Source organism: Engystomops pustulosus, chromosome 5, assembly GCF_040894005.1.
Source record: "Engystomops pustulosus chromosome 5, aEngPut4.maternal, whole genome shotgun sequence".
Taxonomy (NCBI): Eukaryota; Metazoa; Chordata; class Amphibia; order Anura; family Leptodactylidae; genus Engystomops; species Engystomops pustulosus.
Window position 1 is genome coordinate 25,748,528 of NC_092415.1, and position 25,696 is coordinate 25,774,223.

Below are 25,696 nucleotides of genomic sequence, written 5' to 3' on the forward strand. Positions count from 1 at the left end.
AGTGTCCCTCCAGCAGCTCCCCCTCATAGTGTCCCTCCAGCAGCTCCCCCTCATAGTGTCCTCCCAGCAGCTCCCCCTCATAGTGTTCCTCCAGAAGCTCCCCTCATAGTGTCCTCCCAGCAGCCCTCCTCATAGTGTCCCCATAGCAGTGCTCCCTTATAAAGTAGCTACAAGACCAGGAGGTGGAACTCAAAGCACTCACGGAGTAGTTGTGTCTCCCACATCTCCCCAAACGATTTTTGTCAGAACAAGGGGGCAGGACATCGAAGAGATGTGTGGGACACAGCCTGGAAATCCCGTCCATTCTCCCAACCGTCCGGGGTGGAAGGAAAGCCCTGAAAATCTGGTACTGTCCCGCTGTATCCAGGACGGTCGAGTGTTATGGTAGCTTAAAGTGGCACAGTGCTGAGCGCTGTACTCACTGCAAGTACACAGCACCATACACTTATGTAGTGGCCATACCAATTTACTGCAGCTCAGTTCCCATTTAAAGCGAACCTGTCACCAGAAATTTAATTTTTCACCTTGTTGACTGGTTCCAAAAGCCTATGCTATGCTGATTTTTTAAAAATGCCTCTATCAGAATAATTTATGTCTTTTATATAAATTTAATTCACATTACCTGCTCAACTTCCACCAGCGTATGGTGAGTCCTGGGGAATAGTTAATTTTTTAAAATCTTTTCATTTTCCCTCCAATGTCCTCCTTCCCTAAACTGTTGGAATAAATTATAGTAATTAATATTTAGTAATCCATGGGCAACTAGAACAGTTTTACCACAGACACGTCTGATAAATCTCCCCCTATATTATCTATAGACACCACTGATACCCATGTAGAGGAGATCATATCTGGATGTCACTATGGAGCTCTCCCTCCTGTCGATTTCTGCTACTCTCATGTCTGATTCCTGTTATCCATTGGTGGTAGCAGAAGACATCTGTATACTGTGTGTGTGTCCTGTACAAATGATTCCGGCAGTACCAGGCCGCTATTATCTCCCGCACACAGATTCTGCTTCATAATTATTAAATTCAGCATTGCCTGGATGAGCCCATGAGACAATTAATATGTTTATACATCTGTTTCTTAGAGATACTCTTCAATAAATGTAGTTAATGGGCAAATAATAGTTCATGGCTGAGGCCAGTCGTGTAATCGCAATATGCCAGAAAATTGAAGCTTATAAAAGTCTACAAGTATCTTCACCAAATTACTGGGACGCATTTGCGTTTTGGATTGGAGGTTATGTATCTAAAGCAGCAAGGGCATTCATACATTTTTGCACGTATTCACATAACTCCGACAAAACTGTGGTCCGTTCTATTTTTATAGTTCTGATGGTCACGATATGGGAAACATTGTATAATAATTTATTAGTTTGAGCATTGGTGAATGTCTATAATATATATATATATATATATATATATATTTTATTTTTTACTGATATGTAGGTGAATGGAACCTTTTTTTTGGACCTTAAGACACCAAAAGTAAATCTACCATCAACATCAAGCATGATAAACCGGGGACACTGACTCCTTCTGCGCTAGGTCTGACCCGGTTGAGAAATGCACCTGCGCAGGTAATAGGCAATGTACAGGCGTGACAATGCAGCACTGTGCAGCAACTCCACCTCTCCACCAACTGGCGTGCAGGGGGGAGAAGTTGCAATTCCCAGCCTCTGTGCTGGGAATTCCAAGTAAATCACAGTGTGTACACCTATTTCAGGCGTAGAAGTGCTAAATTTGTGTATGTGACTAATTTGATTCATACTGCGTATACACACATACAGAATATACATATACTCATACAGCACATATACAAACACACACGCACAATAGGGATACAAATACATACAGTACATACAGCATATAAACAGCTCATACACACAGATGCAGCAGATACATAAACATCATAAACACACATACAGCATAGACATATATACACAGATCCATATAAACATACATACATACACACACATCTAAAGATACTTACATTTTAAGGTGTGCAAGCAGACGAGGCTTGGCTGTAGACACTGCTATTCTGGTAGCTGCAGATGAGCAAGGTGGTCGCGATCCAGCCACAGATGAGCCGGCCACGGATGAGGTGGGCCGACGGCCATGGAACTCGGTTAACTTTGTTGCAAAACGGGCCTAGGATGTGGCGGCCACTGATCGGGCCTCGGTTAAGGCTGGCCAGTGGCCGCGGTCCTCAGATAAGGCGGGCCGGCGGCTGCGGAATGGGCCTAGGATGAGGAGGGCCATCTGTCACTGATCCAGCCATGGAGTCGAGTCGGCGACCACAAATCAGGTGCCAGCCACATGTGTAGAGGAAGGGCGGGTGGCAGCACATGTGATGATTGGTTGCTCGGCCATGGATGAAGGCTGGCCAGCGGCAGCATGTGCATAGGGAGGTGGGAGGGAGATTGGGTGGACAGATGGACACAGAAGGCCGAGGATTGGCTGAAGTGAGTCCTGTGCCTTCCCCGTCACTTCCAGTCAGGTTTATGGATGGATATAAGGTCCTTTACTTTTAAACCTTAGCACCCAAAAAAGAATAGAATTTAAGAGAATTTACTTACCTGTCCTGATGCATTCCCTGAAAGTGCATTGTTCGACCAGAATGCACATCTGCATTCTAAGATCGTGCACCCAATATCCTGCATGTGTCGCTTTCCCGCTCAGGTCCACTGGAGTTTACCTATTTCTTCCCGGTGCATGTAAGTGCTTGATCTTGCGACACAATTTGAAAGTTAAATCCCGTGCTCAGTCCGAATCCATCGGATCATCTCGTACCCCGATATCTGCCGCATGAAAGTCAGAGCAGCTGCGCCTAAAAACGATTGCGTGCAACACCACGAAAGTTCGGCCGCGAACCCTTAGTAAAAAAGCCCCAATATACTCTTTTAATGTAAAAATTAAAACAAACACATCAAGCATAGTACAAGAAAGTTTATTAAAAGATAATAAAAGCCTTATTTATTTTAGCCAGGAAAGCGTCTTTAAAACATATACAGGACAGAGTAAGTTATATCTAGAAGCCCTATAATGCAAGAAATAAGCTTCTGTGGATGGAAACTATAGGAGGAAAAAAAATTCAGATCACACGCGTACCGCGGAATCATCGCACAGGGGCGTGCCACGTCCCGATCGCTTATGTGTTTCAGTGGAAACATATGCAATCGGTAACCAGCATCCGGTGTCTTGTATTGTTTAAATGCGAGGCCCCGGTTGCCGGTTACCGATCACATGCGTTTCCACAAAAACGCATATGCGATTGGGCCGTGGCACGCCCCCATGCGTTTTGATTCCGCTTCCAAACAGAGTCAAAGCGTGACCGCACCCTAAAGCTAATAAAATGGGAACATTGGAGACACATACAAAACAAAGAAGAGACCACAGAGATGAGAGGTTTCACAGCACATGAATACTATAGCCCTTTGTACAAGTTCCGTTATCTTCCCTTTGTGCAAAAAAGGGGATTTTTTTGAGCAATTTAGTAATACTCGTAATATGTCGGATATCTGTATAATATCACTGGATCCTAACCATAGACATGACAGACCAGAGACGTATTTATAGGACGGAGTCTCCCAATATTATTCCATATTCCCTTATAAACTATGTACAAATATACTGCAAAAATATGTATATTCCTAAATCCTGCACATGTATCTTAGTATAGTAAGTTTGGACCTGAGCACATTTTTGGGATATGGACATACCTGGGAAAAGACACCTGTTTGGTGCTATTTTGGCTATATTGGTACCAAAGGGTGGTACTACTGTTTTGCAGCATTGGAGTCAAGATTACTAAAGCTCTATCTGAATGGATAGTAAGTAAATAAAATTGGAAAGGTTTTGGCCAAAATTTGAATTCCAGGTTACACCAGATTTACCTTAGTAATGATGTAAAATATAAAATTCTTTGCATAAACAAAATACATGATATCACCATAAAAATATAGCAAAATATCCAGATATTTGGTCCCTGTTGGACATGACGGTTATTGGCTCCTATTTGATGCTGAGCAGATCATTATTTGGTTTGTAAATAAATTTGTATAATTTGAAACTATTTCCTAACTCCGTATTTTAAGCAAAGGAGTCCAGTAGGAAGTCATGTGTGTGTATACTTATACATTAAAGGTCATCTACCACCAGGATGAAGGATTGTAAACCAAGCACACTTTCATACTGGTGTGTTCCCCCCCTGGTAGGATCTGCTCTTCTTGTAGCTTCTTATGTCATGGTTTTTACAGATAAAAAAGCCTTAAAATTATGCAAAGGAGCCTGAAGGCTCATTTGCATAATTTCTAAAGCCTTTTTTCTTAAACACAAGAGCATTAGAAACTAAAAGAAGAGCAGATCCTGCCAGAGGGGGAACACACCGGTATGTAAGTGTGCTTGGTTTACAATCCTTCATCCTGGTGGTAGATATCCTTTAAAGACCTTCAATTGCTCGGTAGGACTGCCTACTGGACTTCAAAGTTTAGAAAGAATGGACTTCAATGAGGAAGATTTATCAGGACTTGTACACCAGCTTTCTGCTGTACAAGCTCTGAAATAGTCACAATTCCTGGCACATGGCCAGGAATTTTGACTATTTTTTTCCATATGCCCACTCCACACTAAGTGGGTGTCAAGGGGCATGAAGGAGCACAACCGGTGACAAAGTGATCAGGCACATGCGTAGGCTATGGTGCAATTGTACACCAGGCAGGACCTGACGTGGTATTGCCACGGAGAGCAGCCGCCCTTCGGTTAAATCAGGAGGAAGCCTCTCAATATATCCGGCGAGGGCACGGGGGTGTATTCACATCAAATGCTGGTACACCATAATTGTATGATAAATCCCCCTTTCCCATGATGAATAAATGACAAGTTATAGTGAATATTTTCCTACATACCTATACATGAATCTGAGAAGCACTGCTGGGAGGTGACACATACGTAAGAAGAGAATGATTCTGCATTGATCACAATACTATAATTTATTTGCCGCTCAAAAATATTTTTCAGCTCCTTTGAGATGAAGTCTTAGAGCATAAAACCTAGACAAGTGTTAAAATTCACACACTTTATATAGAGACCCCTCTACAATTAGGACTCCCATAGGGGTAGTACAACTGGTATTGTTGTAAGAGGCCAGATCTTATTTGGTAAAAAAGGAATAAACCTGTGGATAAGCCCCATTATTAGGGCTACTCATTACAGTATCTACATGGAAGCTGTGTTTATAACGTTTTTTTCCTGGATGTAAACTTAAAGGAAATCTACCACCAGGATGAAGGATTGTAAACCAAGCACACTGACATACTGGTGTGTGCCCACTCTGGCAGGGTCTGTTCTTCTTTTGGCTTCTTATGCTCTTTTTGTTTTAAAAAAAACTAAATACTTAAAAAATTATGCAAATGAGACTAAGGGGCTCCGGGCTCCATAGCTGTTAATGGAGCCCCACAGGCTCATGTACATATCGTTAACCTAATACAGTACCAAGTCAATGACTGACTTTTTTGCTTGGAATCTATCATCTCCCATTTTTTACATCTAATGCCTGTCTCTATTTAAAGTGCACCTGTCCAAGGACTTTATTAAAACTGATCACACACAAAAAAACCAAACTTCCATATTATGATCCCGAAATCTTACAGTCACCCACAGAGATGTATGATGTCGCCGTCAACCTGTATGCAGAAATATTGGCTTTAGCATGTAAAGATCAAACATTGTCAATTATTGCATGCAGTTGAAAGGACACGTCCACTAATAGAAGTAGTAGTATCATCACAAAACACAAGCCTCCATCTATGTGACTATATAGAAGAGGAAATATTCTAATGTCAAATTGAAATGGTCTCGAGATGTTCTCGAAAAAGACGTCACACATCGACCTTGTTGAAGGAGGCTAACACTATGTCATTAAGAACGGTGTAAGTGTCCTTATAATTCATTGCACCTCACCTACCTATAATCTATAAGCTACATTGTCCACGTGAGCGTCCACGTTTCTTAGACGTATTACTGAAGGCACTCTGCAGCAAACTTCTGTGCCTCTATTTTTCCTTCTCCGTTCCTCTGATCTCACTTGAGCTTGCAAAATACATCTACGTCTTTAAGAAAATAATTAGTTCTTAGAAGATCCTATATTCTCTGTGGCATTCGGCTCCTTCATTAAAGTGCGCAAATTGTTCCTAACTTGTCCCTGTGAGCAGCTTCCCGTTCCAGGCTAATTAACACAGTTCTCGGCGATCCGTCCATCGCTGTCCATTGGCCTGATGGGCTTTGATAAGTTGATTGTGACTTCTTTTTTCGCCATCCGCTTGCTGTCTCTTTTGGCCTATGGAAAATAAGAAGGGAGAACAATAATGAGTCCCAGGGGTGTTCCATTGAAGTGATACAATCTGTCACAACTGTTTAGCGAAATAATTGGTATAGAATATGCAAATATGTTTGACAGGGTGAAAAAAAAGAAAACTATGCCTCATAGAGTTACATCTCTTTTATATTAGTGTTTGACTTTCAAGAAGCCTAGTGACATGGGATGTGGGATAATAGGCAAAGCAGTAAGTTCTGTAGAAAGTTCTGTTTCAGAATCCTATATATATATATATAGGGAACTGGTTTAGCTTGATAAGAGACCACAGACTCGGGAAGGGAATGGATTTATCTGTCATACATTTGCAGGCCCACTGGAGATGTTGAGTAAGTAATATGCAAATAAGTTTTCAGGGTAGGAAAAGAAGGAAGCACTGGAAGCATACAGTATAAATACTTGAGTATAAGCCGAGGCACCTTATGTTACCACAAAAAAATTGGGAAAATGTATTGACTAAAGTTTAAGCCTAGGGTGGTAAAAGCATTGCTTACAGCCTACCTCCACTAACACAATGTCCAGCAGCCTTCCCCTCAGTAATAAAAATGCCCAGCATCCTTTGCCACTAATGTAATGCCCAGCAGCCTCTCCCCAAACAAAGAATAGGACAGGCACTACCAATGTATACAGATAACAAATAAGTCCACGTATCCTAGGAGAGCATGTAACCAACAAAAGAACAAAAGAGAGGATGCGTATGATGGACTAAGGTAATATCAAAAAAACTTTATTAATACATAAACACAGTAACAACAAAACCACATAATAAAAACACTTAAAAAGTGCACCATGCAAGGTGTACTTAACCTCCCAGGACCAGTGTGTCCTGGGCTCCCCAGCCCCAAGCCGACCAAGTCAAAACGACAAATGTGTGATGCAGGACAATGAGGGGAGTACTACATACAGCTGAATAACATCAAATTGCAACAGGCAATATGTGCATACATAAAGTAACCAGTGCAAAAAATAAATGAACCCAACAGTCCTGTATATAGTAGCCTAAATGCCTGAAGTATACGGTACCTAATGTGGATCCATATGGTAAGGTGAGAGAACCGACCTTGCCTTTCTGCCTCTCTCACCTTACCATATGGATCCACATTAGGTACCGTATACTTCAGGCATTTAGGCTACTATATACAGGACTGTTGGGTTCATTTATTTTTTGCACTGGTTACTTTATGTATGCACATATTGCCTGTTGCAATTTGATGTTATTCAGCTGTATTTAGTACTCCCCTCATTGTCCTGCATCACACATTTGTCGTTTTGACTTGGTCGGCTTGGGGCTGGGGAGCCCAGGACACACTGGTCCTGGGAGGTTAAGTACACCTTGCATGGTGCACTTTTTAAGTGTTTTTATTATGTGGTTTTGTTGTTACTGTGTTTATGTATTAATAAAGTTTTTTTGATATTACCTTAGTCCATCATACGCATCCTCTCTTTTGTTCTTTTGTTGGCCCAGCAGCCTCTCCTCAGTAGTGAAATGCCCAGCAGCCTCCCCTCAATAATGAAATGCCCAGAAGCCTGCCCTCACTAGTGAAATGCCCAGCAGCCTCCCCTCACTAATGAAATGTCCTAAAGCTTCCCCTCACTAATGAAATGTCCAGCAGCCTCCCCTTACTAATGAAATGTCTAAAAGCCTCCATCACTAATGAAATGCCCAGCAGCCTCCCCTCAATAATGAAATGCCCAGCAGCCTCCCCTCACTAATGAAATGTCCTAAAGCCTCCATCACTAATGAAATGCCCAGCAGTCCCCCCTCACTAATGATATGCTTAGAAGCTTCCCCCAGCAATGAAATAACCAGCAGCCTCCCACACAGGACCCCTCTTAATATAAACATATTAATTTGTTACTTAACTCTGGCACTCCCAGCAGCATCTCTTCTCTCTAGATGTCCTCCTCTACCAATTGCTTACTGGATGTGGTGCAAACGGACACTAATGGAAACCATTATAAGTCCATAGTAATCAACTGACATTTTTATGGATCTGTTAGACTTCTGTTACTATCGTATATATATACAGGATTCATCTAAAGTGAATATTTTGATTTGATGGAATTCCTGAAAATAGCCAGATTTGACAAATAGATTCATACATCTCTACCTGTGACCCTCCCTATGATGCCACCTATACTGACCAGATAGCACAATAAAGCAATCCTACAAATGCATCTTTAACACTTAACCCCTTGCAGAGCCAGCGCTGTACATGACATGCTTAGATTGACTTGCTTGGGCTTTTTGCCTGAAAATCTTACAACAATCTTGGCAGTCATGAAGAATGGCAGTATTAAGAATAATATTAGTGCAGAGTAGTCAACTTTGACCCACGACAGACTCTACGGCCCATTACTTCAGATATCTTCTTGCTAATGGATTGAAATATAATGAAGCTCTGCCAACCGGAAGGATAATTATGCTAATGTTATGTGTACTTGTAGGAGCCGACATGTACAGGGCGAAGCTGGAAGCTGCTTTTGTTCATTAGGAACCGTGTAAGAGGCATTATCATAAAGGCATAATTTCATATATTTACTGAGGTGCGCCAAGTCAAAGACTCTAATTCTAGATCCCTGGCAGCAGCTTCACCTCATCTTCAGCCAAGTGTGAAATGAAGTACCGAAGATTAAATCTGTCTTTCAACGTAAGAGGCAAATTCTTCAACTTGTCAGGGTATAAAGTATAGAATCCGGCAGGCAAAATACTGAAATAAAGGTACTAAATAATGATGATTACCAGGGGTGTAACTAGGAGAGGCAGGGCCCCATGGTGGACTCCTGAATGGTGCTCGATACCCCCTCATATATACATACAGTACAGACCAAAAGTTTGGACACACTTTCTCATTTTTCATGACTATAAAAATTGTAGATTCACACTGAAGGCTGAATTACTGAATTATCACATGTGGAATAATATACTTAACAAAAAAGTGTGAAACAACTAAAAATATGTCTTATATTCTAGGTTCTTCAAAGTAGCCACCTTTTGCTTTGATTACTGCATTGCACACTCTTGGCATTCTCTTGATGAGCTTCAAGAGGTAGTCACCTGAAATGGTCTTCTAACAGTCTTGAAGGAGTTCACAGAGATGCTTAGCACTTGTTGGCGCTTTTGCCTTCATTCTGCGGTTCAGCTCACACCAAACCATCTGGATTGGGTTCAGGTCTGGTTATTGTGGAGGACAGGTCATCTGACGTAGCACCCCATCACTGTCCTTCTGTGTCATATAGACCTTACACAGCCTGGAGGTGTGTTTGGCGTCATTGTCCTGTTGAAAAATAAATGATGGTCGAACTAAATGCAAACCGGATGGAATAGCATGCTGCTGGACGATGCTGTGGTAACCATGCTGCTTCAGTATACCTTCAATTTTGTCAGCAGCAAAGCCCCCCCACACCATCACACCTCCTCCTCCATGCTTCACGGAGGGAACCAGGCATGTAGAGTCCATTTGTTCACCTTTTCTGCGTCACACATAGACACGGTGGTTGGATCCAATGATCTCAGATTTGGACTCATGAGAGCAAAGCACAGATTTCCCCTGGTCTAATGTCCATTCCCTGTGTCTCTTCTGCTTGTTGCCGGTCCTTAGCAGTGGTTTCCTAGCAGCGATGTCACCATGAAGGCTGCGGCACACAGTCTCCTCTTACCAGTTGTTGTAGAGATGTGTCCGCTGCTAGACCTCTGTGCGGCAGTGACCTGGTCTCTAATCTGAGCTGCTGTTACCTGCAATTTCTGAGGCTGGTGACTCGGATGAACTTATCCTCCGCAGCAGAGGTGACTCTTATCCTGCGCAGCAGAGGGGACTCTTATCCTCCGCAGCAGAGGGGACTCTTATCCTCCGCAGCAGAGGGGACTCTTATCCTACGCAGCAGAGGGGACTCCTAACCTCCGCAGCAGAGGTGACTCTTATCCTCCGCAGCAGAGGTGACTCCTAACCTCCGCAGCAGAGGTGACTCTTATCCTCTGCAGCAGAGGGGACTCTTATCCTCCGCAGCAGAGATGACTCCTAACCTCCGCAGCAGAGGTGACTCTTATCCTCCGCAGCAGAGGTGATTCTTATCCTCCGCAGCAGAGGTGACTCCTAACCTCCGCAGCAGAGGTGACTCTTTTCCTCCGTAGCAGAGGTGACTCTTATCCTCCGCAGCAAAGGTGACTCTTATCCTCCGCAGCAGAGGTGACTCTTATCCTCCGCAGCAGAGGTGACTCCTAACCTCTGCAGCAGAGGTGACTCTTATCCTCCGTAGCAGAGGTAACTTTTATCCTCCGCAGCAGAGGTAACTTTTATCCTCCGCAGCAGAGGTGACTCTTATCCTCCGCAGCAAAGGTGACTCTTGGTCTTCCTTTCCTGGGGTGCTCCTCATGTCAGCCAGTTTCTTTGTAGCGCTTGATGGGGACACTTTCAAAGTTTTCCCAATTTTTCGGACTGACCTTCATTTCTTAACCCCTTAACGCTCTGCGCCGTAGCTCTACGGCGCAGAGGTATAAGGGATGTATGAAGAGGGCTCACAGGCTGAGTCCTCTTCATACGAGGGTGGGGGTTTTTGCATTTTGCACAAAACCCCCACCGCTAATAACCGCGGTCAGTGCTTGCACCGATTGCGGCTATTAACACCTTCTTTGCGCGGGCGCCGCCATCTTTTTTTCGATCGCCACGCCCCCGAACGTCATCGAACGTCATCTTCTCTTGACACGAGGCTACATGGCAGCTGCAGATTCGTTACAATAAGCCAGTGGCTCATTGTAATGAATGTGCTGCAAAAATGCCATATATTGCAATACAGAAGTATTGCAGTATATGGTAGCAGCGATCTGACCATCTAGGGTTAATGTACCCTAGATGGTCTAAAAGATAGTGAAAAAAAAAGAAAAAAAAAAGTTTAAAAAATAAAAAAAATTAATAAAATATTAAAAATTCAAATCACCCCCCTTTCCCTAGAACTGATATAAAACATAATAAACAGTAAAAATCACAAACATATTAGGCATCGCCGCGTCCCAAAATGTCCGATCTATCAAAATCTAAAAACGGTTATGGGCGGCGGTGACCTCCGAGGCGGTAAATGGCGCCCAAATGTCCGAAATGCAACTTTTACACCTTTTTACATAACATAAAAAATGAAATAAAAAATGATCAAAATGTCGCACAGACCTCAAAATGGTATCAATGAAAACGTCGCTTCATTTCGCAAAAAATGACCCCTCACAAATCTCCGTGCGCCAAAGTATGAAAAAGTTATTAGCGTCAGAAAATGTATTAAAACACAATAAAACCTGTATAAATTTGGTATCACCGCGATCGCACCGAACCAAAGAATAAAGTAGGCGTGTTATTTGAAGCGAAGAGTGAAAGTCGTAAAAACTGAGCCCACAAGAACATGACGCACGTGCGGTTTTTTTTCAATTTTTCCACGTTTGGAATTTTTTTTCAGCTTCGCAGTACACGACATGTTAAAATAAATAACATTACGGGACAGTAAAATTTGTTACGCACAAAATAAGCCCTCACACAGGTCTGTACACGGAAAAATGAAAAAGTTATGGATTTTTGAAGTTGGAGAGCGAGAAATGAGGCGAAAAACCCTCCGTCCTTAAGGGGTTAAAGTAATGATGGCCACTCGTTTTTCGTTACTTAGCTGCTTTTTTCTAGCCATAATACAAATTCTACCAGTCTCTCCAGTAGGACGATCAGCCGTGTATCCACCTGACTTCTGCACATCCTGATTTGTGCATCCCTGTACAAGAAGGGAAGTGATCCAGAATGTGACCGCACATATTGCAAGACTGCAGTAAATAACACGATCTCCAGAACAAGTCCCGAATAAAATGTGATTTACCTTAATAGAGTGTGATGTTTGCCGCGTTGTGTCTCCAAGTCCTTCACTAAGTTACAATATTGCTGAATATGAATTGGTTTTCTGACTGCAGCAGATTTCTATAATCTTCCATAATTTATACCAATCTAGTGTGAAATCCAGGAAATGTAAGTCATGCTTGGCCTCATGAGCTCTACTTCAAACGGAGAAAGCTACAAATATGGAGATGTTTAGTCATGTCAGCGGAACGTATGGGCTGATCCCCCATCACTGGCTAGTGAAGAATCTATGGCTTAATGCAGACTGACTTTCTATAGAATGTGAATAATTTTAAGGGGTTGCCCAATTTCAGCAAAAAAACTGAAGGAAACTGTACACAATTTTTCAATATACTTTCTGAATCAATTGCTCACCGTTTTCAAGATCTCTGATTGCTGTCATTCTATAAAAAGCCTTAATGGATAGAAGTCTGTCCATGGTCTTGTGATGGACCAGCCGTTATATCACAAAGTAATTAGAGGCATGCAATGTTAACAGCTTGTGTACCTGCACATCCATCACTAGGCCATAGACAGATTTCCATCCACTGGAAGCTTTCAATAGAATGACAGGAAGCAGATATCTTAAAAAACTGAAAGTATATTTCATTACACAAACAATATCAATTATTTGCTCAAAGTGGACGACCCCTTTAACTAACACATTTGTAATACTATCATATGCGTATATGTTGCTAGCATATATGTACCAGATATAAGAGGGTAAGGAAAGTTTTGACTACAAGAGGCATCTTGCAGCATCACGCTCTATTTTTGTATTACATAGAACAATGTGCCCCATGAGTCAAAGATATGGTGGCTAAAAAATGTCTAAGGAAGACTATCAGCAGTTTAGATCATAGAAAGGAGGAGTCAGTGTTAGGCAGGGCCGGGTTGTAGGGGAGTGGCCGCGCCCCCACTACTTTGTCCTTAAAGAGGCCCCCACCAAATGTGGGCAATTCAGGCGGTCACATGACTGCCCAAATCGCCCACTGTGTATTTGTGTCCGGGGTAACTGGGCTGTACCCAGCGGCCATGGGGCATGCCCCAACTTCAGCTTATGGCAGTGCCAGGGAACAATAAATTCCCTGCTCTGCCATTAGACGATTGGAGCTAACCAATATGGCACCGCCAATTTTATTATTTTACCTTGAACTGTATATAGGTTTTATTGGCGGATTCTATATAGTTATTATGGGGGGAGGTGTATATAGTTATAATAGGGGAACTGTATATAGTAAGTTATTATAGGGGTGTGTTTATACTTATTATGGGGGGTGTATAGTTATAGTAGGGGGACTGTATATAGTTAGTTATTATGGGGGTTGTTTATAGTTAGTTATTATAGGAGGTGTATATAGTTAGAATAGGGGGACTGTATATAGTTATTTTAGGGGGTTGTATATAGTTGCTATGGGGGGCTGTATATAGTTAATGCTGGGGGTGCATATATTGATTACTGGGGGTTGTATATAGTTATTGTTGGGGGCTGTATATAGTGGTTACTGGGGGCATTATATAGTTATTGCTGGGGGCTGTATATAGTGATTACTGGGGGCTGTAAAAAAGGGATTGCTGAGGGGAACTGTATATAGTGATTGTTGGGGGGCTGTATACAGTGATTGCTGGGGGCTGTATATAGTGATTACTGGGGGAGCTGTATATAGTGATTGCTGGGGAGTTGTATAGAGTGATTAGTGGGGAAGCTGTAAATAGTGATTGCTGGGGAAGCTGTATATAGTGATTGCTGGGGGAGCTGTATATAGTGATTGCTGGGGGAGCTGTATACAGTGATTGCTGGGGAGCTGTATATAGTGATTTCCGGAGGAGCTGTATATAGTGATTGCGGGGGGAGCTGTATATAGTGATTGCTCGGGAAGCTGTATGTAGTGATTACTGGGCGCTGTATATAGTGATTACTGGGCGCTGTATATAATGATTACTGGGTGCTGCATACAGTGATTGCTGGGGGATTGTATATAGTGATTACTGGGGATTGTATATAGTGATTACTGGGGGGCTGTATATAGTGATTACTTAGGGATGTATATAGTGATTGCTTGGGGAGCTGAATACAATGATTACCTGGGGCTGTATATAGTGAATACTGGGAGTTGTATATAGTTATTACTGAAGAGGCTGTATATAGTTATTACTGTGGGGCAGTATGTAGTGATTGCTCTACCTAGTCTAGACGACATTCAATGAGGGCCCCACCAGATTTTGCGCCCGGGGGCCTCCACCAACCTTAATCTGGCCCTGGTGTTAGGTATTGATCATACACTATTGTGAGTGTTGTTAGTAAAGGTATGGTTACACAGACCTCTGTCTAAGCCTAATATGGTAAAAACAGCTTGTAGACTCTGGTTAACAGGCCCCAGCAGTAGATGTGCTTTAGAATCACTTTTACCTGATAGATTTGGCCAGGGATAAAGGGATTGCAACATGCCCACCAGCATGGGTGAACCAAGCCTTTCTGCTGCCGAGGCGAGCTATAGAGAGAAGCCCCCCCCCTCCATATATGTAATTTATCATGGAACAGATGTGTCAGGTCCAGATCCATCATATTGGTTTGGTGTGAAAATAAAGCAATGCAAAGTGCATACAACGTGCCGCCATGTAGTATAAAATGCATACAACGTGCCGCCATGTAGTATAATACATACAGCGTGCCGCCATGCAATATAAAATGCATACAGCATGCCGCCATGTAGTATAAAATGCATACAGCGTGCCGCAATGTAGTATAAAAAGTATACAGCGTGCTGCCATGTAGTATAAAATTCATATAGCGTCCCATCATATAGTATAAAATACATACAGTGTGCTGCCATGTAGTATAAATAGATACAGCGTGCTGCCATGTAGTATAAAATGCAAACGACGTGCCGCCATATAGTATAAAATACATACAGCGCTCCACTGTGTAATTTAAAATGCATACAGCGTGCCGCCATGTAGTATAAAATGCATACAGCGTTCCGCCATGTAGTATAAAATGCAAGCAGCATGCCGCTTTGTAGTATAAAATGCATGCAGCATACCGCCATGTAGTATAAAATAGATACAGTGTACCTCCATGTAGTGTAAAATAGATACCGAGTACCGCCATGTAGTATGTCCATATATACGGGATATGCGGGAGATAGGTCAGATGTTTTGGGAGGTTGTGACATAATAATAATTCTTTATTTATATAGCGCACACAGATTACGCAGCGCTGCACAAAACATGTCAAGTTGGTCCCTGTCCCCATGGGGCTCACAATCTAAACAACCTAACAGTGTGTTTTGGAGGAAACCGGAGTACCTGGAGGAAACCCACGCAAACACGGAAAGAACATACAAACTTTTTGCAAATGTTGATCTGGGTGGGATTCGAACCCAGGACCCCAGTGCTGCAAGGCAGAAGTGCTACCCACTCAAAAACCGTGTATGAAACTAAATGGTACATGTTCATTAACATTGGTTATGGCTCGGGCCTGGAAGACTTCCTCAGGTTTCTATAGGAATCGCAGGGGCTGGAAAAAGTTTCTGGAGCCATGCAGGATTTGCTTCTCTCTCCTCTAAATAGACTCAGTGGGGCACATTTACTTACCTGAGCGACGATGTTCACACAAAGTGCGTTGTCCGACGATAATGCTGTGTGCCACGATTCGCTAAGATCGTGCGCCCGATATCCTGCATGTGTCACTTCCCCGCTCAGGTCCGCCGGAGTTCACCTTCTTCTTCCTGGTGCATGTAAGTGCATTGTCTTGTGATACTATTTGAAAGTAAAATCCCGCACTCAGTCTCGATCACTCGGATTGTCCAATGGCACGTCCCCCAATTTCTGTTGGATGGAAGCCAGCACAGCTGCGCCTAAAACCGATCGCATGCGACACAATCCCAGCACACACCTCTGTTAAATACCTGTCAAAGCCACGTAAATCCCAAAAAAGGTGCAAAGTCTGATGAAAGTGCAGGACGACCTTTAGTAAATAAGCCCCAATTGCACCATTTGCAATTACTCCTTCTCTCCGTAACTCTCTCTACACACTTCTCCCCGAGAACCAGGTTAGAAACCCTTTCTATTAAATTAGGGCTTTTACCTTCTGGAAAGTTCTGGGCTGCTAGCTAATAAGAAAGCATACTTGATATTAGGTGAGAACAATCAATAAATAATAAATATGAATATTAAAATATAGTAATGAACAAGCATCAGGGAAATAATGACATGCAGGCCAGTAGGGGGTGGTGTTGTTCTATTCTGCCCATTTCACAGATGAAGTCATTGAGCTAACCTGTAGCAACTGACAGGAGTGAGATGGCCAAGCAACACCATAGGGGTTACCCAAAGTAGCTTTACTGCGGACCCCTCTGTGCGTAAATACAATGTTAATAGGGCATAATTAAAAATGGGGGCTGGAGGGTTATAAACCTTGCGTAGTCACACGGCCACATCCTGTGGTCATGATTAAGTTTCTCTGTCCCTAACCATGGATCAATCTCATGCGTGCACCAATGCTATCTTTTTGCTATCAGACACAGATATTGAATTTTAGAAACCTTATATGATATATTATCAGAACAAAGTTTTTCTTGCTCTTGCTTTCCTCCTAACCTGGATTTTATTCTGAAATCCTTTCTGAATTCCATTCTGCTACCAAAAAAGGCATAAACTCACTTAGGTGAGAGATTACATAGATGTCTATGGAGGGGGGAGGGGGAGCAGTGAGTCACAGCAGCTAAGTCCAGCACTATTGTACTATAGCTGCACCAAAAAATAGTCATCCAGGCTACTTGTAGGGTTGTTACCTCTGAGGTCCTGCATACACCCTTCTGTTTTTGCGTCTTTGTTCCTGTGGAGTAGACTGTTGGTTTCCCACATTGTGTCCCTGAATTGGTTTTCTTAAGAGTCTCCTTCCCAGTGGATGAAACCGTGACACAGGTCTGAGTTGACTTCCCATCTTCCATTATACCTAAAAAATAAGAATAAAAGTTTTTTTTTAAAAAATTGTAGAAAATACAGACATGAATTAAAGAAGAATCACTTTAAATTACTTCACTCCTTAAAGGAAACTATCATCATATTTTCACATATACAGCTAGTGATAGGATCCTATCGAGCCCTATTAACTAAATGACATCCTTCTTTTAGCTAAAATATTTTCCCTTACATCCCCATAAATCAACCTTATGTTATAATTCCTGGCATCAGAGGTAGCGTGTTCTGCTCGACCAGCCTCTCCCATCTACTCCTTCCCATGTCCCATGCCACTCTTCAGCATGTCATGTGACCGGGGGATGTCATCTAATGTCAATGTCTACCCCAAGTATGTATTTGATCACATGAAATTACTGCAAACTCCATGGACTTTTACTCCTTTCCATCCTCCATGGACCTCTACTCCTCCCTATCCTTCAAGGAGGCTGCTGTGATTTCATGTGATCAGATACATACATGAGGTGGACATTGCAAATGTAACAGGAACTTCGATTGCATCACCCTGGTCACATGACTTGAAGTTCCCAATGATGTAACAGAGCAGGTCAGTGAGTCAGCTAGCAATGAGACCTGTAAATCAGGACCATGGAGGCAGGGCAATGCAAGTAACCACTGAATATGTTGGTCCTCATCAGACTCACTTAGTGTCATTGGACTCACATCATTTGAGTTGTATAAAAGTTTACAAAATGATATTTTTTTTAACATTTCAGCCATGGAATGGAAATTAATTAAGTATTTATTTTGGGTGGGTTAATTTGCATGGCAGCTTCTATTTGAAGGTAAGTGGCCAGAAGCAAACAATAGTCCCAGCAAGTCTTTGTTCAATATTATGATTAATGGACCAGATTTATAGATTGGAAAGGATCATTTTGGATCTATGGATGGATGACTCGTCAGCTTGAAGGGTTATTATTCTTCAAAGTCGAATAGACTGTATAGACTCATAGCAACACATTGTGATTAATCTTGTCTATTGCTCAAATATCCCTGTGGAAGGTTCTTCTTTCAGCCCTTTGACCCCAGAAACATCTTTACAGCACAAGGTCAATGACCCTTGGGCTACAGAGTACCGTGGAAAATGAGTATTTTCTGCATGACTTATGGCACATTTCTTCTTGGCGATATAAGCGCTAGAATGTAAGTACAAATTATTGCTGGATGGAAAATTCATGATGAAAATGAAAGATTCTGCCAGAATATCAAAGTCTTCTCCAAGGTCAAACATTCAACAACCTCCTTAAAGCAAATCTGTAATTAGACACAAACAAGAAACTGTAGAGGAAATGTAGTGAGAATTGGTAGAAATGGGGAAGAATTGGAAAAAAAATGTTATTATGATTATTTATTACGGATTTAGTTTTTATGAAGGTCACTATTTTCAGAATTTCTCAAAATTAGCACATCTGTCAAATTGTTTTGTGACTTTTAGTTAAAAATAAGTAAACCTACTTCAGACATAAATATCCCATGTATTATACAGCAGACACTTGCTTCTAACACCTAAAATTGGAGCTGCCACCAAATACAACTAGTGGCAGGTTCCTATAGAGACCTAGTAACTATCTGACACTCTTCTTTTAACTAAAAATTGTTCCCCTATATTCCCATATAATCAATATTATAATTTTACCTGGTATCCAAGGATGTCTAAAGCGAGCAGGGCATGGGCATTGCCTCCTTGGGCTGAATCCAGCAGCTCCTTCTTATGCTTTCTGTGCATGAAGCTGTAATGTCATGTGACCAGGGTGACATCATTGCAGGTCCTTTAGCCTCTTAACATTAGCAAACTGAACACCAAGCATATATCTCATGAAATCACAGCATATCATATCACAAGAAGTCACAGCAGCCTGCATGGTGATGAGTAGAAGTCAATACAGGCATGCTGTGATTTTTTCATGTGGTCAGATATGTGCATGGCGTAATGTTTGCTAATGTTAAGAGGCGAAAGGACCTGTGATAATGTCACATGACATTAGGCAACACTCATGACTCTATAGATTTGTAAATACCAGGCAAGTTTATAACTCTGATTTTTAGCTAAAAGAAGGATGTCAGATAGTTACGAGGGCTCTGTAGGAACCTACACTAAAACGAACATAACAATAAATAAACAATCATAAACATGTTAGGTATCCCCGCATCCCAAAATGTCCAATCCATCAACAATACGTAGCTCATATCACAGTGTAAAAAAATCTAAATGAATGCTTTTTCAGCATCAGTAAAATTTTGGCATCAAAAAGTCAGCTCCTGCAGAAAATTTTCTTTAGACGTCTCCGTAAAGCAACAACTTTTTTTTATGTTTTGAGGGAACAAAACGAACCCTGTTTTGGCCTCTCCTTATGAAAGCTTAACACGAGATCGCAATCAAAAACAGTGTTCATGTGATGTGATGTGGCTCACAAATGTGCCCCAGTGCTTTCTTCACAGAGAACATTTTGGACCCCCATGTTTTCTTAATCACTGATGGTTCCAATAGTCAGTCCCCCCCCCCCCAACCATTTGAGATCTATCCACTACACTGCCCCTTTAAGAGACAAGTCTCTATCTTCTATTCACTTGAGTGGGAATAAGATGGAATCCAGACACAGCCCATAGGCAGACATAGCAATGTTTTCCTAACCCTGGACAGTCCCTTTGGGGCACATTTACTTAACCGGTCCCTCAGAGTTCCCGAAAGTGCATTGTCCGACGACAATGCTCTGTGCCATGATTCACTAAGATCAGGCGCCCGATATCCTGCATGTGTCGCTTCCCCGCTCAGGTCCGCCGGAGTTCACCTTCTTTTTCCTGGTGCATGTAAGTGCATTGGATGCAACACAATTTAAATCTTAAATCCTGCGCTCAGTCCGAATCAGTCGGACCGTCTGACGGCCCACCCCCTAATTTCTGTTGCATGAAAGACACAATCCGATCGCGTGCTACACAATCCCCAGTTAAATACCTGTCACAGCAACGCAAATCCCGAAAATTTCGAAAATCCGCGGACCCTTTGTAAATAAGCCCCTTTAAGTCCATCTACTGCTGCCTTGTATAATTTAGAATTAAGTGCTCAGCTACAAATATTGTTTGCTACAAAGATATTCTATGTTTGGAGCCTTGAGTAAAAAAGTATCTTTAAGCAAACTGAATAGATCATCTAAATGCCTGAACTAAGGAGATAATTAGAGATGAGCGAACATGCTCGTCCGAGCTTGATGCTCGTTCGAGCATTAGCGTACTCGAAACTGCTCGTTGCTCGGACGAATACTTCGCCCGCTCGAGAAAATGGCAGCTCCCGCCGTTTTGTTTTTTGGCGGCCAGAAACAGAGCCAATCACAAGCCAGGAGACTCTGCACTCCACCCAGCATGACGTGGTACCCTTACACGTCGATAGCAGTGGTTGGCTGGCCAGATCAGGTGACCCTGGGATAGACTAGCCGCTGCCCGCGCTGCTCGGATCATTCTGTGTCTGGATGCCGCTAGGGAGAGAGCTGCTGCTGGTCAGGGAAAGCGTTAGGGTGTTCTATTAGAATAGTGTTAGGCAGGAGTGATTCTACAAGAACCCAACAGCCCTTCTTAGGGCTACAATAACGTTCTACTTTTTTTTTTTTTTATTTGCATCTAGTACCATTTTGTGAGGAATTAGCAGGGGGACTTGCTACCGTTGTGTTTAGCTCTTAGTGGCACACATATCCACCTCAAACACCAAAGTGGGAAAATTTAGTAGGGGTTGGATTTCAATTAGGCACAGTCTGCCATTTTTCCTTTTTTATTTTACGTTTATTTTGTTTAATAACTCAGCGTCATCTCATCTGGCATAGTAGTGTGCTTTCATACTTGGCTAGAAAATAGCCATAGGAGAATCCAAACGGCTTACTTACGCCTACAGTAGCGTTATATATTTGATTTCTGGTTGATCTGCTGGTGGCTGTACTTGCTGCAGTGCATCTACTAGCCAATTGTGAGCAATTTGTAGTGAGACTTGCGACCGCTGTGTTTTGCGCTTAGTGACGCACATATCCATTGCAAAGACCGAAGTGGGAAAATTTAGTAGGGGTTGGATTTCAATTAGGCACAGTCTGCCATTTGTCCTTTTTTATTTTACGTTTATTTTGTTTAATAACTCAGCGTCATCTCATCTGGCATAGTAGTGTGCTTTCATACTTGGCTAGAAAATAGCCATAGGAGAATCCAAACGGCTTACTTACGCCTACAGTAGCGTTATATATTTGATTTCTGGTTGATCTGCTGGTGGCTGTACTTGCTGCAGTGCATCTACTAACCAATTGTGAGCAATTTGTAGTGAGACTTGCGACCGCTGTGTTTTGCGCTTAGTGACGCACATATCCATTGCAAAGACCGAAGTGGGAAAATTTAGTAGGGGTTGGATTTCAATTAGGCACAGTCTGCCATTTGTCCTTTTTTATTTTACGTTTATTTTGTTTAATAACTCAGCGTCATCTCATCTGGCATAGTAGTGTGCTTTCATACTTGGCTAGAAAATAGCCATAGGAGAATCCAAACGGCTTACTTACGCCTACAGTAGCGTTATATATTTGATTTCTGGTTGATCTGCTGGTGGCTGTACTTGCTGCAGTGCATCTACTAACCAATTGTGAGCAATTTGTAGTGAGACTTGCGACCGCTGTGTTTTGCGCTTAGTGACGCACATATCCATTGCAAAGACCGAAGTGGGAAAATTTAGTAGGGGTTGGATTTCAATTAGGCACAGTCTGCCATTTGTCCTTTTTTATTTTACGTTTATTTTGTTTAATAACTCAGTGTCATCTCATCTGGCATAGTAGTGTGCTTTCATACTTGGCTAGAAAATAGCCATAGCAATAGGATAGCATCGTTTGGTTTTAAAAACTCAAAAACACAAAAAAAAAAAAAAAACACAAAAAAAGTAAAAAAAAAATTAAAGCTATAACTCTCATTTTAAAAATGTTTAACCCGAGGGCTAGGGGTAGACGACGAGGGCGGGGACGTGGGCGTCCAACTACTGCAGGGGTCAGAGGCCGTGGTCCTGGCCGGGGTGAGACACCACCTGCTTATGAGGGAGCAGGGGAACGCCGCAGAGCTACACTCCCTAGGTTCATGTCTGAAGTTACTGGGACTCGTGGTAGAGCACTGTTGAGGCCAGAACAGTGCGAACAGGTGATGTCGTGGATTGCTGACAATGCTTCGAGCAATTTGTCCACCAGTCAGTCTTCCACGCAGTCCACCCATGTCACCGAAATCGCCACTCCTCCAGCTCCTGCACCTCAGCCTCCTCCCCCCCCAGTCTGCCCCCTCCCAGGAAAATTTGTCATTTGAACCGGCATACTCTGAGGAACTGTTTTCTGGACCCTTCCCACAGTCACAAACCACTTGTCCGGTTGCTGCTGAGCAATTTTCCGATGCCCAGGTTTTCCACCAGTCACAGTCTGTGGGTGATGATGACCTTCTTGACGTAGTGGAAGTGTGTAAAGAGGTGTCCGACGATGAGGAGACACGGTTGTCAGACAGTGGGGAAGTTGTTGTCAGGGCAGGAAGTCCGAGGGGGGGAGCAGACTGAGGGATCGGAGGATGATGAGGTGACAGACCCAAGCTGGGTTGAGAGGCCGGGTGAACACAGTGCTTCTGAGACGGAGGAGAGTCCTCGACCAGAACAGGTTGGAAGAGGCAGTGGTGGGGCCAGACGGAGAGGCAGGGCCAGAGCTGGTGCATCAGCGCCAAATGTGTCAACTAGTGAAGCTCCCGTGGCGAGGGCTCTTGCGGCGAGGGCTAGATCTTCAGAAGTCTGGAGGTTCTTTAAGGAAACACCGGATGACCGACGGACTGTGGTGTGCAACATTTGCCAAACCAGGCTCAGCAGGGGTTCCACCACTACTAGCTTAACTACCACCAGTATGCGCAGGCATATGAATGCTAAACACCCCACTCAGTGGCAACAAGCCCGTTCACCTCCGGCCGTGCACACCACTGCTCCTTCCCCTGTGTCAGCTGATAGTCAGCCCCCTGCCCAGGACCCTGCCACAAAAACCCCATCGTCGCCTCCACGATCCTCCACAGCATCCACCAGCGTTCAGCTCTCCATACCCCAGACGCTGGAGCGGAAACGCAAATATAGTGCAACCCACCCGCACGCCCAAGCCCTTAATGTGCACATCTCCAGATTGCTTAGCCTGGAGATGCTGCCCTATAGGCTAGTAGAGACCGAGGCCTTTCGCAACCTCATGGCGGCGGCCGCCCCTCGGTATTCGGTCCCCAGCCGCCACTACTTTTCCCGATGTGCCGTCCCAGCCCTGCACCAGCACGTGTCAGACAACATCATCCGTGCCCTGACCAACGCCGTTTCTGACAAGGTCCACCTGACCACGGACACGTGGACGAGTGCTGCCGGGCAGGGCCACTATATATCGCTGACGGCACATTGGGTTAACTTGGTGGAGGCTGGGAGCGAGTCTGACCCTGCGGCTGGTCATATACTGCCGACGCCGAGGATTGCGGGGCCTACCTCGGTCCAGGTGTTTCAGGCCTACTATGCCTCCTCCTCCTCCCACCCCTCCTCCACCTCCTCCTCCGAACTACCATCCGTGGGCACGGCGCCATCAGTCGGTAGCTCTAGGCACAGCAGCAGTGCCGTCGCTAAGCGACAGCAGGCGGTGCTCAAACTGCTGAGCCTAGGCGATAAAAGGCACACCGCCCAAGAGCTATTACAGGGCATCACGGCGCAGACTGATCTGTGGCTGGCACCGCTGAACCTGAAGCCAGGCATGGTTGTGTGTGACAACGGCCGTAACCTGGTGGCGACTCTGCAACTCGGCAGACTGACACATGTGCCATGCCTGGCCCATGTGTTAAATCTGATAGTTCAGCGTTTCCTCAAGACATACCCCAATCTGTCTGATTTGCTCACGAAGGTGCGCCGCATCTGTGCGCATTTCAGGAAGTCCAGCACAGATGCTGCCACTCTCAGGGCAGCGCAGCGCCGCCTCCAACTGCCCGCTCACCGACTGTTGTGCGACGTGCCCACGAGGTGGAATTCAACACTGACCATGTTATCCAGAGTTTACCAGCAGCGCCGAGCCATTGTAGACTGCCAGATGTCAACTTCCACCAGAACTGGTAGTCAGGTCAGTCAGCTTCCTCAAGTCTACAATGAGGAGTGGACGTGGATGTCTGATATCTGTCAGGTGCTGAGTAACTTTGAGGAGTCAACACAGATGGTCAGTGGCGATGCCGCCATCATCAGCCTCACCATCCCGCTGCTTGGCCTGTTGAAAAACTCTCTGATCAGCATGAAGTCGGAAGCTTTGCGCTCGTCACAAGAGACGGGGGAAGAAGATTCCCTTGTTGATAGCCAAAGCACCCTCAGGTCTGTTTCTCAGCGCATATCGGAGGAGGTGGAGGTGGAGGAGGATGAGGAGGAAGAGGAGGAGAATGTTGGCGAGACACAAGAGGGGACCATTGTTGAGTCCTTCACTGTTCAGCGTGTATGGGCAGAAGAAGAGGAGTTGGAGGAGTTGGAGGAGGAGGAAATGGACAGTCAGGCCAGTGAGGGGAGTGAATTCTTACGCGTTGGTACTCTGGCGCATATGGCAGATTTCATGCTAGGCTGCCTATCCCGTGACCCTCGCGTTCAAAGAATTTATTCCAGCACCGATTACTGGGTGTTCACTCTCCTGGACCCACGGTACAAGCAAAATCTTTCCACTCTCATCCCTGCAGAGGAAAGGAGTGTGAGAATGCATGAATACCAGCAGGCCCTGATGCACAAGCTGAAACAGTATTTCCCTTCTGACAGCGCTAGCGGCAGAGTGCGTAGTTCTGCGGGACAAGTAGCGAGGGAGAGTAGGCGAGCAGGCAGCTTGTCCAGCACTGGCAAGGGTACGCTTTACAAGGCTTTTGCCAGCTTTATGTCACCCCAGCAAGACACTGTCACCTGTCCCCAGTCTCGGCAGAGTAGGGCTGATCTTTACAGAAAGATGGTGAGGGAGTACGTAGCTGACCATACCATCGTCCTAAATGATCACACAGCTCCCTACAACTACTGGGTTTCAAAGCTGGACATGTGGCACGAACTGGCGCTGTACGCCTTGGAGGCTCTTGCCTTCCCTGCCGCTAGCGTCTTGTCCGAGCGGGTTTTCAGTGCAGCTGGTGGCATCATCACCGATAAGCGTACACGCCTGTCGACTGACAGCGCTGACAGGCTGACGCTTATTAAGATGAATAAAGCCTGGATTTCTCATAATTTCCAATCTCCACCAGGTGAAGGAAGCTCAACCTGAATAATTGATCCACTCCTCCTCCTCCTCATTTTCCTCCTTCTCCTCCTCTTTGTACAGTAAAGCAGAGGAAACTGGCTATTTTTTGACAGGGCCCACTGGCTCTAGCTATAGTACTTTATGCATTTAATTTTTCTGGAGGGCCACCTACCCGGTCCTCTGTTTTAAACAATTTTTGGGAGTGCCACATACAGGCACTCAATCTATTCA

At 44.0% G+C, this 25,696-nt stretch overlaps 1 protein-coding gene and 1 long non-coding RNA gene across 2 annotated transcripts in view; one reads left to right on the forward strand and one right to left on the reverse strand.

Moving 5' to 3' along the window:
• The window catches only part of LOC140132516 (uncharacterized), a 121,009-nt gene that overhangs the window by 61,116 nt on the left and 34,197 nt on the right, over positions 1-25,696 (forward strand). The window lies entirely within an intron of this gene.
• The window catches only part of BAALC (BAALC binder of MAP3K1 and KLF4), a 62,834-nt gene continuing 40,077 nt past the window's right edge, over positions 2,940-25,696 (reverse strand). The window contains exons 2-3 of the mRNA XM_072151404.1: positions 17,039-17,202; positions 2,940-6,342 (exon numbers count right to left, since the gene is read on the reverse strand). Coding sequence (XP_072007505.1) covers positions 6,232-6,342; positions 17,039-17,202 — 275 coding nt within the window. The 3' untranslated portion in view covers positions 2,940-6,231. The remainder of the gene's footprint in view (positions 6,343-17,038; positions 17,203-25,696) is intronic.